The sequence below is a fragment of the Paramormyrops kingsleyae genome, chromosome 8 (genome assembly GCF_048594095.1).
Source record: "Paramormyrops kingsleyae isolate MSU_618 chromosome 8, PKINGS_0.4, whole genome shotgun sequence".
NCBI lineage: Eukaryota > Metazoa > Chordata > Actinopteri > Osteoglossiformes > Mormyridae > Paramormyrops > Paramormyrops kingsleyae.
The window spans coordinates 8,622,055-8,636,853 of record NC_132804.1 but is presented as its reverse complement, the minus strand read 5'-3'; the positions used below and the strand labels follow the sequence as shown (position 1 = coordinate 8,636,853).

The window sequence follows — 14,799 nt, the reverse complement described above, 5'->3', positions numbered from 1 at the left end:
GGCGTTTAATACTGATCTGTAATTTATCATTCACTGAATTATATACACAGTAGGGCAGCTACATTGCTGGGGTGTAACCAGAGTATAAAATGGCATAGCGCAAAATGCCTTAAGGTTATAGGCTATATATAAAATGTGCAGATCGTCTATTAAATTGCTAGCAGGACTTGTGTGGAAACGGGCAGATCTGGTATAAGACTAGGAATCCCTCCCTGGTCCAGGTAACTAAAGTAACGCCTATTTCTACTCATTACAGTTTGGATGATATCCATAATATAATAAAATGGAATTTCTAAATAACCAGAAGAGAGTTTAATTCCTGCCTCACCACTACCAATAATTCGTCGGGTCTGTGGATGAGGAATAACGCGCTATACGAGTGATTTCGTCGATCGACAAGTGAGGTTACTTTGTTTTGAGGAAAAATTCAATATTTGTCCATTCATTCAATTTATTAAACGTTCATTCTGGGCTGTCCCGGAAAAAAAACAGGAAGAAAAGCGCACAACCCACACGTAAAACATGACATTAATTCACCGGTTCACATGAACAACACATCGATGGGCTGTAGGAGGGTGAGAAATTGCAATAAACCTAGATTTTAAATGTGAGACAAGTAACCTGCAGTAAACTAGGTAGAGTATGAATCAATACATAGAAATGGTATACTCATTACAGTCAAGCGTATCTCATATTAGTCCTGTTCTTTTTCCAGGGAACCTTCTGCGCTTTAAGTCATGTGACAGCCGACTATTCCGCACATCTGAAGAAAGGCAGAGGGACGGAGATCTCGCATCAGAAGCGCGGAGGGGCAGATGCTGTTTGCTGATGCTCCTGAGCCTCGCTCGGCGCCTTTTCGCTTTGCGCCATAAAGGTCTCCGCCGCGGAAAAGTGCGCAGATTTCCGAAGGCTTCGCTCACCTGCCCCGGCGCTTGGGTGAACGCCCAGATCCTCCGGAGTTTTCCCACTAACTGCAAGGCTGAGGACTTCTTTTCTGCTTCATACTGGAGGTAAGAATAAGGTGCATGCACGATTACGCTTGAGAGCTTCTGCCCGTAAGCTTCTGCCCGTAAATATTGCCGTAACTCAGATAATCGTACGACCTTCTTATGCGGAGCTGTTTAAGTGGCACTGCAGCGTGTCCTTTCATAGTAACTGGTCCAAACCGAAAATAAACGAAACGTTTCCGTTCAGCAGCCTTTTGTTCGCTTTTGGTGGTTCTACATCCTAAAAACATGTCCTGACAGTGAATTGAAAACGTCAAGATCACCGACCCATGTGTTTCACGAACCAATATGCCGTACGATCATCGTATGAATTTCCACGACAGAACAATAATTGCTTGATGTCGAACTTTTGAACAGTTTTCTACCAAAAAGTCCTCCTATCTCCATTTGCCCCAGATGCAACGCGAATTTAATTGGAAAAAAAACTGGTTTCAGATTTAACTGCTTCGTACAGCTATAAAGAGGCGTATTATAATCATATATTGCCAGTGTGCGCTTGGGATTTCACGTAAATAAATATCGTTGGTTTAAATGAGAATTATTTATACACACAATGCAAAGCGCATCGCTGACTCGAACAAACTCCCATTTTACTAACCTGCTTCATGCACATCGACCCGGTTGAGGAATCATTGGTTTGCGTTGCTTTCATTATCTCCTCCATTATACACCATTATATCTGAGAAGCGTCGCATCTGTTTTAAAACTGGAAAGGCATGTTAGCCAATTTCTTTGCGATACAGCGCGCTACGATCGGCGTCTCATTTTTCAGTTTGCATATTTAATGTAATGAAAGCAATAAGACATTATTAAAATAATTGCTCTTTAAAAATACATACGTTTCATCAACGCTTCCATCTCGTAAATTTTTCATATCCTATATAACTTGTCGGTCTGTCTCGCACTGAGAGGATCTAATAGTTGATGATGTGGCAACATCATTGAAGGAGCAACGTAATTGCTCGTTATTTGAATTGAAAGTGATTTAAACGCATTGTATAAACTCGATGGTTAATGGAAATTAGTACTTCGGGCGGGTAAATAAAATATTGCTCCATATTAAAGTTTTTAAGGGGGGTCTTAAGATCTCATACGTGGAAATTACAGCCAGACGGAACAGGTGTACGAACAGATTCCTTGCGGATTTCCTCGATGTCATAACGTTTGATTTCCTCAGACTGTTTTTCACTGTAAAAATCGGTCCCTCCATCGTGCCCAGGGTCTTCAATCTCCAGTTTTCCCAGATTGGCGTTAATTTAATTGACGCTCACGGGATATTGCTGTGATCCTTTCCCGTGTCCGGAGGTAGAGCGCACATCGCCCCCTGTCGCGGTGTAAACTGATGTCCGCTTGGGCGAAAGACTAGGTGTATGATGGGATTTCTTTTCAAACCAGAGCCACTTTTAAGCAAAAAAATGAAGCAACAATCGAGTAAAAAGCCTCCTACCCTTACAATTACTTTTGTTAACCCAACAATAAATGAGTAATTTATATTTTTCATGATTAATTGCTGTAGATGTGGGGGCCTAAAACCCCTTAAAACAGGCCTAACGCCGTCCCTATTGTGTTCAACTATTGTGCCAGTTTTGGTTATATACATGTATGCATTTCGCTCTTTATTTGAGATTTTCTTCCAAACTGAAATTCTCTCACATTTGTGATTCAGTATGTGATTTGGTGACTCCAATCAGCCTCAGCATGTTTTTGGACTGTTGGGGTCAATAATTGGCATTCCATAAAACATTAAAAATTGGACACTGTGAGTGAGATTTGCCCTTCAGGTAAAGGGTACATATATGGTTTGGTGGTAATGCAGTGTAACACGTTTTGGTAATTTAACCAAATGGATTAATAGCCTCCTGATTCTTCCCGTGAAGGGGCCCCCTGATCCCCCTTGGGGCCCCCGTTTCCGTGGGCCCCAGTGCGACTGCACTGCCTAAAGTGCCGGCAGTGGTGCTAATCTTTACACTTCAGGAGGTCTTCAATAATCCAAGTGGGCTGTACTGTCATTTGTTCCTTCGGATTTTATTTCAGAGTTCACTCTCCCTGGTCTTTTATCTCAGTGGGATGGCGAGACGTGCTGGTGGCTGAGGTCTTCGTCGCTTGTTTAATATATTCAGTTGCTGAAAGTCTGTCTTTCTTGGATGGTGGGGGTGGGAGGGGTGTAATTCTCCTAGCTGCTCTGTGTTTTATCCATGCTCGGCTTGCCTGTGGGTGTCCATGAAGACACTGGTATATTAATAAATAGCTGAGAGATCGCCCAGCTCTCCTCTCCTCCTTTCTTGTCTACCATGTTTCTCTGAGCTTTGGATGGAGGGATGAGGGAATTGTGCAGCGTTGCTTTCCTCCCCACAGGCTATTATTTTGGCGGCCACAGGGCCTGTCCCTTTCCCATCCACCCATCCATCCATCCATCCAACAAACCATTGTCTACAACAAAATCACCAACTTTCTTGAATAAAATGAAGCTTCTGGTGGCTCAGGTTCCTGATATTAAAAAAGGCAGTTGACATTTTTGTCTATTTAATAATTCTTACAAAGCCAAAAATATCTCTCTGGAGCTGTTCCCAGACTGGAACACGCTCCAAGTGAAATGTTCGGTAGAGAACATGGAATGCAAAACGGAAAAAGTGCCCTGTGGAAAAGTCGAAACGGAGAACAGATACTAGAGGTCTGCGTTCGGGGCTGGGGAGATTATTTGGGGGTTCTCTGAATGCATAAAGATGGGCAAGTCAAGCAAACATAAATAAAAACAAAAGTAATTTTGCCATCTAACCCAAAAGGAAGAAGCTTAGGAGCCCCAGAGTCACAGCATCAATCCCTGCCTCTTCTTCCTTTTCACAAAACATGGATTTGCATCATATTCATAACCACAGATTGCATTTGATTAGAGGGACTCACCCACTGACCTTGTTCCCTCCCCAGAAAACACCCAGGACATCCGTACGTCCCACATGTGCGACCATTCTCGAAACGGTACGCTACTGCACTCCATCCAAAGCCAACAACAGAGAGTGATGCTGTCGACGGGAGAACGTGATGCTTCACCAGAGCTGATCTGTGTTTTACCCGCTGCTTCTTATAGTGAGATAATTATGCTCAGCATTTTCATTTTGCTCACGCTCGTTAGGGTTAATTAAATCATGCTTTGAGAATAAGGCTCACTTGGACCACAGATATAAATTTCCCTGTATGTACATGTGTTTGTTCATGCAGGGCATGATGGGATATGCAAAAACTACCTAATTAATAAACGCCCTATGTACCTATACTGCTACATGTACAATGACGAGGGGGAAGACCTTCAGTAATCTGTAAGTGTTTCAAAGAAAATCCAGTATTCAGTTGGGATCACCTATTCGTGCAATGCTATTTTTTCCTTCTTACTCCGACTCTGTTCACTGAGTTGTTTCTCAAACCGATTCCTGTAGCAAGATAGAAAAAGGGAAATGTGAATAAATGAAATGCATGAAAGAAGGAGACTGATGACTGGTGAGCACGCGGCTGGTATACGATCAAACTAGGGTTGGTGGAGACCTCTGTGATGCTAACAGGTCTGTATGTGGAGGGAGAGAGAGAGAAGATGTCAAGGTGAGTGAAGGTTTAAAGGCTGTATGTTGAAGTATTAGGATAGTAGGAGGTTTTGAGGACTGATGGTTGAAGTTTGAGAGGGTTCTTAGAGAACAGAGCCTGGTAGCTGTTTACTGAAGCGTCTAAGAAGTGTGCTGGATATCAACACCATCGTTGATCCATTTTTATATACGGTGCAGGTCCACTGGTGTGTATCTCTCACCGTCTAGGTGATGATACCAAAGCCTTTTTTTCTGCAGGGGGGGCAGGGTACTCATTGTATTTTCTCTGTAGGGGTCTCACGGTTGATTAATTTAGCAGCGTATGTCAAGCTGAAATAAGGGCAGTGAAGACCACTAGGGTTGTTAAAGGCACAAGACAGGGACCCCCCCCCAGTGATGTATGACCCTGGCAGCGTGATGGGGGCAGCACAGCCGCCGAGAGAAATGATGGTTAATGTGCAGCAGTGGGAATTCGTGATGACCGATGAGTCCCACCACGGTTAGAACTTTGTGTTGTTATTTTTGTGGGAGTGGAAAGCCTATCGATTGGGATGGCTGGTCAGTTCATAGGTAAAGACAGGCCACATGTGGCGGAGTTGAGTTTCCTGTCAGATACTTCCACACCCCCTATTAAAGGTGGTGCGCCCTCACAGACAAGCGGACTAATGACATGCGGTTGCCTTTGCAATGTTCCCCTGGGTTCCAAATTAGGCCAAGTTGGATCTATATAATGTCACCTGTCAGCCACTGGGTTAAACCCATGGGAATTAAACAGCATTGCACTTGTATTTTCCTGCGATGTTTGTGATGCTTAAAATCCAAGTTTTATTTTTGCCAGGGTATGTTAACATGGAAATTAACCACTCAGGCATTGTTCAAAAGATTGCATTTTAAATACATTCTAAACATCAAAATGTGAATTTAAGAAAATACTGGAAGGATATTTTGATTGAAGAAATTTTGTTGAAATATGATCTGCTTGCAACAGGGGGAGGAGTCGCATGGGCCTTTTTGCCAGGGGGGTGGAGTCACAGGGCCTTTTTGCCAGGGGGGTGGAGTCGCATGGGCCTTTTTGCCAGAGGGGGTGGAGTCGCATGGGCCTTTTTGCCAGAGGGGGTGGAGTCACATGGGCCTTTTTGCTAGAGGGGGTGGAGTCACATGGGCCTTTTTGCTAGAGGGGGTGGAGTCACATGGGCCTTTTTGCCAGGGGGGTGGAGTCGCATGGGCCTTTTTGCCAGAGGGGGTGGAGTCACATGGGCCTTTTTGCTAGAGGGGGTGGAGTCGCATGGGCCTTTTTGCCAGAGGGGTGGAGTCACAGGGCCCATTTGGAAGAGGGGGTGTAATCACAGGTGCCTGATTAGCAGAGGGGGTGGAGTCACTGGGGCTTGTTTAGCTATGTGGGCAGAGTCACAGGATGTTTTTTTGCCAGAGGGGGTGGAGTCACAGGTCCTGATTGGCTGAGGGGTTGGAGTCACAGGTGCCTGATTGGCAGTGTGAGTGGGTGGTGGGGAGCAGAGTCTCATTGTGGTTGTGCTGCTCCAAGGAGTCAAGAGTCAGCCTGTCTTTGGTTACATTAGTTTTTTTGTAAGTACAAGACTGTAACTATTCTGGTTGTCATGAGGACAGTATTAACATGCACCTTGTGCAGCCTGTAATAGAAAAATAGCAGTAGTAATAAACACAATAATGCATAGTCATTATTATTGGTCTTGTTTTTGTAATAAGAGCATATTCATCGGTGGCAGTAAAGCAGGGATTTATTCAGAAGCATAAGCGGCCACACCTGTAACACTGATGCATAATTAAAGGCACATTCTGATCCACGGTGATGTCATCACTGTAAGTTGGGTCACCTGGCACTGGTCCTGGAGGTGACCTCAGCATTGGGTGGGAGGAGGGGCAAGCCAAATTGGTTTGATCAGCAGGGAATAGTCAGTTGGTGCAGGAGTTTTAAGTGATTGGATGGAGAAGGCACTGCACTGCACTGCGAATGTGCTGTGGCTTCGGCCAGGGAGGTAATGTGTCATTTCCCAGTGTTGCGCTCTTTATGATTCGCACAGTAGGAAATGTCCGTCTGCATAGCAAATAGCTCGTACTTTGAAGGTGTTCTTTAACAACATGAAACTCACAAATGAGTTCTACTTCCTGCCACCCAGAATTCAGCTTCCTGTCTGGTCGGAGAGAAGCCCCACTGCTCTGTGCCCCAATTTCCCCTAAGAATTACCTGCACCACTGAGACATATTACCAAACTTGTAGGGGGCACCTGGTTTGCCTGCCTATCACTGCACCTCTGCCAGCTTTAGCAGGGTTACTGCCCCGGCATGATGTCCCTAACTTTAAAGCATTTTATAGCATTTTTGAGATGCCCATTCTAGCCTCCCTGGGGAAACCTGAAAGTGAGGCCATAAAACGGATTTATGAACCACCGACTTGGCAGGCAGCATTCTCATGAACCTGCTCAACCGAGAGCCATTTTGTTTACTTAGCTTAAATCAATCTAATTTGCACAGATTGCAGTACAGAAGCCAGGAAGTGTAACATTTACGTTATAACGTAGTGTTACGTTGAAACTATTTGCGTGGTGCAACCAGGTATTTTTTAGTAGTTCGTACACTTGAAGGTAGGGACAGTTTTCGTCCACCGCAGGCTACGATCAAACTTACGCTTAGTTGGTCCAACCCACTGCAGGACTACAGTCGTATTGAAGTAAAGGAATAGATCATTTGAGTACAGTCAGGGCCAGATCATGGTCTCGTGAAGCCCCTGGGCCTTTTGGATGGGGGGGGGGAGCATAGCGGAACAGTGCACATGCCACATAAAGGGTCTGGATTCTTGCAGCATATACGCTGAGAGGTCTGGGGGCCCTGATGGTTAATTTGCACTGTATATGTCAAAGGGCACTGGGTCGAAGGGTTTAGCTGGCACTGTAAATGTTGCGACTCCTGACCACTAGTGCTTCAAGGCCCACAGGGCACTGGTCCCAGTGGCCCAGTCCATAATACAGCCAAGTGTACAGTTATTCTTCGGAGGCACAGTGGACACGGTTTCCCCTGAGGAATTATGGGCATTTGAATCAGGCCATGTCTCTGTCCTCAGTTCAGGTAACGTCCTCTTCTGAATCTTTGTGGGATTTTCCCCATTGTCAATATAGTGCTTAGGTGCTTAGAGCCCGGACATACCAAGTACAGTAAATGCAGTTTCGTGTTCTATTCAAATCCCCTGCCATGTCTAGCATAACTTCTGGTACACCAGGAGTAAAGGTTTGGAATTTGATCCTCTGGATGATAGGTCTCGAATGCATATCAAAACATACTGCCAGCCGTTATGCAAACCAGCAATAGCGAACAAACTCGCAGAGATGTTTGAAAAGAAATCCTCGTTAGAAAACTGCCTTTCTGAAGACCAAGGAATTCAGGCTCAGCAGAAAAGAAAGAAATCAGTTTTTGCTTCAGTAATGTGGAATTCTACCGCCTGCCTTTTGCTATTGAAAAGGTCATTCCCTTGTTAGACAGATCAAGTGAAACTGCTGTAGGAATGTGTTCACTACACACCTCAGAGTGTTTCTGTGTCTATGTACCACTTTCATGGCAAGAAACGATAACCAGGCAAAGACCATTCTGACCCCAAATACTACCTCTAAAAAGTCCAGTTTTTATGTTATGTTAAATAATGGAGAGGATGATTAATGGTTGTCTTATTTAGAACCTGGAGTCTAATCAGATTTCCAGGTTGGCTTATAACAAGAGGAAGTACTGCAGACCATCTCACCAGTTTGGAAACATGTACGTATTACCTAGCACGTCTTATTTTAAATAGAACATACGGTGAAATGACACACGATGCCCCTTGTAAATATGATGGCATATACAGTGTCTATACCAATCGTGTTTTATGGACGTTGGCCTACTTTTATTTCAGATTTAATCTAATAGACATTTTGGAGCCTGGGTAGGTACTGTCCTGCCAGGCTAAGATAAAAATCAATATTATTGCAAATGTGATTGAGACTGATATATACTGCAGCCTTTACACAGACATCTGCATCTGCTACAGAAACAGGAATCCAATAGAAAGGAAGCTACAGTTACGATAAATGAGATCCGCAGATGGTCATTTATCAATGGAGAGGTTTTTTCTGTAGGCATGGCTACCTGTTACACTCCATTCATAAGTGTGCAGACTCATTGGTAAATAGGCTGTGTTGATTTCATACATGAAGAGGTAATGTAAAAATGTTTAGCTCTTACGAAGGTTCTAGGAAAAACAAGATGGTGTAGAAAGTTCAATACTTCAATATGTTTGTACAGAACACTGATTCATTCATAATTGGATTATGGGACCCTAGTTTATGACTGAGCCAGCAGGTTGCACACGAAGTTATTAGATACAGTGCATCATACGTCATCTTTAGAACTTGCTCAGTTCAAAGTTTGCTTACAGAGGGACACGAGTCTTCACTTGAGAATGCACATTTGAAATTAGCCTAGCAATATGCAACCAGGTTAGGACCAGCAGATGCAATGCAGCTTATTCTGCAGTGTTCGGCTCTCACCGTTTGCACCATTAGGAAACCAGACTGGAGTGCATTCAATGTTTTGGACTACGGATAAGGCAGAAAACATTGCCTCAACATACCTAACCTGACTTTCGGGGGGGGGGGGAGCTTGTTTTGGTGCAGTTTGTCTGCTAAGGTTGGCTGGGGACCTCATATTGGCTTTCAGATATTAAGCACATCTTTGAAAGAAGCTTCCTCCATTGTTTGACGATACGTCATTTTTTGCAAGGCATTTCATGATGCCGTTTGTGCAGTCCTGCCATCTTTAAGGCTCTGCGTGGTCTGTGGTACTTTTCATAAATAGTCCAATGATGGCTGCCGGTATCTGAGTCTAGATTGTAGACTGCCCACTTTAAATAAATGTCTGGTGTTGAACTTGAAGCTGAGGTATCCTTATAATCTTGATTAATTCATCTGAATGATGAACTCTGCCCTTTCACATTGGGCTGGGAACCCAAATGAACAATAACTGCTGGAGTCATCTTCTTCACCACCAGGTGGATAGTTCAGGTTCAGAAAGTACAGATCCAGACCAAGATTTTGTTCTAACCAACCAGTTGAGTATTAGGAGTACTCAGCTGCTTGGTTGGAACAAAATCATGGTCTGGATTTTTACTTTCAGGACCTGATCTCATGTTCATTCATCATTATTTAGTCATAATGGTTCATGCATTTGATGCAGTTACTATATTTATTCATGATTGTGCTTGAGTAGTAATTGAGTTACTAAGTTACTTGTACCCTTTCAAGTAAAGTGTTATTGAAAATTGTCAGCCAATTTGAGGCCAGCTGCTGCAGTAATTAATGAATTAAATATATGCGTGTACTGGTCTAGAAGTGGGCTTGAGTGCCTTTAAACACAAATGCTCAATTAAATGGCATCGTTACCTATTACTGTCATTTTTAGTATAAACAATATAATGGGCCAATGTCATGTCGTTATAACACCTGTCATGTCGTTATAACTTATTCTGACCTTCATACCTTTTCTGCAAAACCACAGTGAATGATCCAGTCAGTGCTGATATTATTAGGATGGCAGGTTAATTATAATTAATTTGGTGTACATTCATCTTTGGCTTGGGCATGGCTGTTGATGTCCCCAGTCAGGATGTCGTAATCATGAAGTGTAGGTGTGAAGGAAGTGTGAATTGAACAGCTATCACGGGGACAAAGGGGTCGGCGTGATATTTTCCAGCTTTCAAACATAAAAATGGGTTTGGCTGGTTTCCAGGTAACAGTTTGCCTGACCTCTCCCCCACGGGTCTAAAACGACACGTGATTCAAGAATGGGCTTCCAAAGCCGGCAACTTCGAAACAACTGAAAAAGACTCACAGGCGCTTCAGTCTGCAGGAATCGCTGGAGGGGAGACCGATTTCCAGCCTTGGAGAGAATGAGAGGCAGAGCAGAGCCGGCTGTGGTGGGCGGCACGGGGCTCATTAGTTTCTGACAGATTTGACAGCACAATGAAAATGTATACACACTATCAATCATTCATCTGTAAAGCCATGCATTTGATTTTGGCAGCTTCCTGTGTATTAAATTAAATACATCAGAAGACTGATTACTAGGCAGAATAACCAAATTTTGTACTCGGTATGTAAATATTTAGAAGTAATTGCTATTTTGCTGATATCTTGTGTGTCGTGGTGATAGAGTGAATCCCCCTTTGGACACCCGAGCTGCAGAGCTTAATATCTGCCCAAAGCTGTGTATGGAGTTTTAATATTGCATGCAGTGCAGTTGGACTCTAAATTGCCATCAGCTATTAAAAAATAGCTCTAAAAAGCGTCTCTAAATTTCTGTCTGTGCGCGTGTCTGCGTGCGTGTGTGTGCGTGTGTGTGCGTGTGCACGTGTGTGCGCTGTGATGAGCTGGCGTCTGGTCTGGGGCGTCCCCTGCCATGCGCCCTAGGATTCTCCGTAAACCCCCCAGGCTCTCCTTGACCCTGTAATATAGGAGCAGATATGAAAATGTGTCAATGCTATAATTAACACACTGTACCAGGGATCGTCAACCTGTCACCGACAAGACTCGTCTGCATCCCTGGCAAAATTGATTAAGGGGAAAAAACCTGTGAAAGCTACGTTTTTAAATACCGTGTCTGTGATCAAAATTGCATTTTAATTAAAGTGTCCTTCCGAATTCTTCATGGTGTTGACCCCTGCACACTATTGTATTGTGATACTTAAATTCAGTGTAAGTAATTAAATGACTACATTCATGGTTTTCATGTAGTGTGCCAAACGTTTTGTATCCCTGTCACCTATGTAAGAGTTAAAGAATATATATGAAATGAAGAAATAATCTCCTTTGTTTTGATGGTAAGTTTTTAAAAGTGAAGCTCGATTCTGAAGCTAAAAGAGGCTGAGAGGGGGAAAAAAAGACCAGTAATTTAATTTCCATACAAAAATGTTACGTTTCATAACTGTCAAAGCATCAACTAAATATTGCGACTTGACTCCTGGCTAATTTGGTGTGAAGGCACATCTCTCAGAGTTGTCACTCATGCTCGGCTTCCATCCCCAAAGAGATGCATGTCACCCCCCCTGATTTATCTTATGTCACCCCCAGTTCCATTGGATGCTGGTCAAGGCAGGAGTCAAGCCTAAGATCAAGACCCGGGTGCTGGGTGCTTGAGCAAAAGGGAGCCTCTGACCTCATTACTTACAGGATAATTACCCTGCGTCCCTGTCTGCCTGAGTCACCCTTCCAGAGCTCGCTCACCCCCCCGTTATCACTGCTGGAAGTGTTTCAGACATCTGTCATAAATTGTGAACCTCTTCCCTAATTTCCACTCAGACTAAAGGCTCACATTTTCAGCCTCTCTCTCTTGCCCCCACATAAAGCAACTGACTGTTGTTCTTGAAACTTTGGTAGTGTTAATTAATTACTAACATTCTGTGTTAATGAACTTGAATGCCATTGTTTGTTGTCGGTCAGGTTTTGGTGCATTTTACATGTATGTTGCTGTGGGAGTCAGTTGGCTGAATGAATGACATTTAAGACCTCTCTTGGTTATTGGGGAATGCTATGGACGGTTATGCTAACCGTCCGTGTCGTTTGACAAGCCCGCTGCGGTTTGGACTGAAGCATCTTCAGAGTTGTCGTCATCACTGGCTTTCTGAGGATGCTCTCGGAAGTAAACCTGAAAGCTGTCCTCTGTCATGGTTCACGACATTACGTGTTGAGAAATGCCATTTCAGTAATGCGGTGTTAAGTTTATTTTCAGTTTCTTATTGTATTGTTGTACAACATGGGGGGGGGGGGGGGTGGTAATGTGCAGATCACATGACTGTTTACTGACAGACATGAACAAGGGACACATGGAGGGTATCAACACAAACAAGCCTAGTCACCTGACTTGGTTCCTTGGTTTGCTGTATTTAGTTGCTTTGCTGATGTAATTTGCTTCACATAAATGCAATTTTATTTACACAGCTTGGTTATTTTACCTGAGCGATACAGTTTAAGGACATTCATTAAGGGTACAAAAGCTGTACCCTCCTGGACTTGTCAGCTTGTTCAGTGTTCCGTTATTATCCTGATTTCTATGATGCCAGATCTTGGCATTATCTGGCAATAATTATAAGAATTACATTAAAAATTAATTCCATTAAAGTTCTCTTTTAAACTTGGCTGGCTGATCAGCCTGTAATGGCTGGTGGCACTCTCCCCGGCCACTTTACCACCTAGCTTTCACCCAGATCCATTAGCCATGCGTCAAACACCAGGCAGCCAACAATCTGCAGCTCTGTCATCTGTTATCTTTGGACTGGTCATCTGCAGCCAGCTGGACTGAGGCACGCCAAGTGGCCTACATTCCAGTGACACCAGGTGGAGATATTTCTTCTCCCATCACATAGGAGTAGGATAGAGTAGAGAAGATATATTAGAGTGGAGCAACCTTAAGCCTAACGGTCAAGCTCATGGCATTGACCTCTACTCTACTCTACTATACTCTACTCTACTCTATCCATAGGTCAAGACCAAAATTCTGAAAGGGTCGCGAGGCAGAGCTGGAAATGTGAGTATTTTAAAAACATGGGTCTGTAAAAAGCGCAAAGTTAGCGAACACTCAACCAATCCAAGAAGCCAAACCACAGATGCTTAATTTAAAATTCGCGACTGAGCTGGCATGCTAAAAATTTGGTTGCAGGGCAAAAAAGGTTGAGAACCACTGCTCTACTCTTCCCTACTCTACTCTACTCTAGGGGGTTAATTGCTTTTTTATCTGTCACACAATTTAAAATTGGTTCAATCTGACCTGCTGTGCTGTTGGATGAAACAAGTTCTCACTATGATCTTTTTCATGTTGATGGCAGCTGCATATGTTTCACCAGACAGCAGGGTTTCTGCATAAAGGCTTTTCATTAATGAAGCCCAATCCCTCATTGCACTGAAACACTTCAAGCCATCCTGCTGACCCTAATAAAAGAGATGTACAAGTCAATGTCAAATGTCTGATAAATAAGGCCACCCGAGCCTTATTAGCTAAGGCTCCGTTAGCCAGTGGTATCAGTTTGCCATGTTAACGGACAACTACTGAACTCCATCACCGAGCCATGGCTGTGTCCAACCCTCTATAATGATGCTGCTCAGATTCCACTTTGCAGAAATCTTACACCAGCTATGGGGCCAAAGGTAACAGTTACTTAACCATGTACCCAAAAGGTCAGAGAGACATCTAAAGAGTGGTTCCCTTGTCCAAATGAAACCTTCCCCTGGATGGCGGGCAGTACAGCTCCAGGTCTGGCTCTCAGTACATCTCCCGACATGGAGGGCCTATCCACAGAAGACCTTCACGTTGAAGTAGGCCACGATTTTGCCTCGAGAGGCTTTTGCGTTTGAATGTACCAAGAGAGGACTCGGTGTGGAAGTGTATATGCGTGTTCTCTCTGTATTACCAGAGCCATCGTGGGTTAATGATCCTCTGCTTTTACCACGGACAGCAAGCAGGAGCCATCTGAGTTAATCTCCCTCTTTTCTCGGAGAGACTGAGTACATTCATCGGCCTTAACTGCTGCACTGAGGACGGTGAGGACACTTAGCGTGCTGCGTTAGTGTCGTGTGGGTGATGTGGTGTTACCCTGGTCCCACCAGCTCTCTGTCATGCTTCGGCGGGGTAGGAAGCTGTACTTAAAAGGGTCACTGGCTGCCTTTCCAACCCCACACTGACTGAATGATTCTTCTGTCAGTGGGGAAAATAAGAGCTTTTGAAATAATTTTGAGTGTCTAGTGATCATCTCATAGCTAAATGGGGGGGCGGGGTGGGGTGGGGGAATTTAATGACATACAGACAGACAGATGCTATCTTTCCACACACATCACCCTCTGTCAGGTTGGCTTCCTGCTCAGGCTTAGATTCCATAAGGGTTCAAGGTAGCTTGAAAGGACTCATTTTAGGGGTCAGTGGATCCTGCTGTTCATTCCACCATCCCAGGAAATGCATTATTTTACTCCTGAAAAGGGCATATAAATCAAATGATGGGTTTGGGGACATTTTGAGTCACATCTGCACCTAGCAAACACCGTAGGGTAGAAATGTTGCTGCATACCTGACCTTTTCTTTTTTTTGTCGTTGTTTTTGTTTTCTCTCCCCCATCAGCCAGGCCTTTTTTATAGCCCCGTGTCACTGAAATAAACCTTTGCCCTTCGTGTCAC

General features: G+C 43.9%; 1 protein-coding gene across 7 annotated transcripts in view; it reads left to right on the top strand.

Moving 5' to 3' along the window:
* The first annotated feature begins 828 nt into the window (after positions 1 to 828).
* LOC111852044 (rap1 GTPase-activating protein 1) overlaps positions 829 to 14,799 on the top strand; it is an 87,532-nt gene continuing 73,561 nt past the window's right edge. For all 7 annotated transcript variants that reach the window (XM_072715126.1, XM_023827538.2, XM_023827536.2 and 4 more), the window contains exon 1: positions 829 to 1,010. In XM_072715126.1, the coding sequence (XP_072571227.1) occupies positions 829 to 1,010 (182 nt within the window). The remainder of the gene's footprint in view (positions 1,011 to 14,799) is intronic.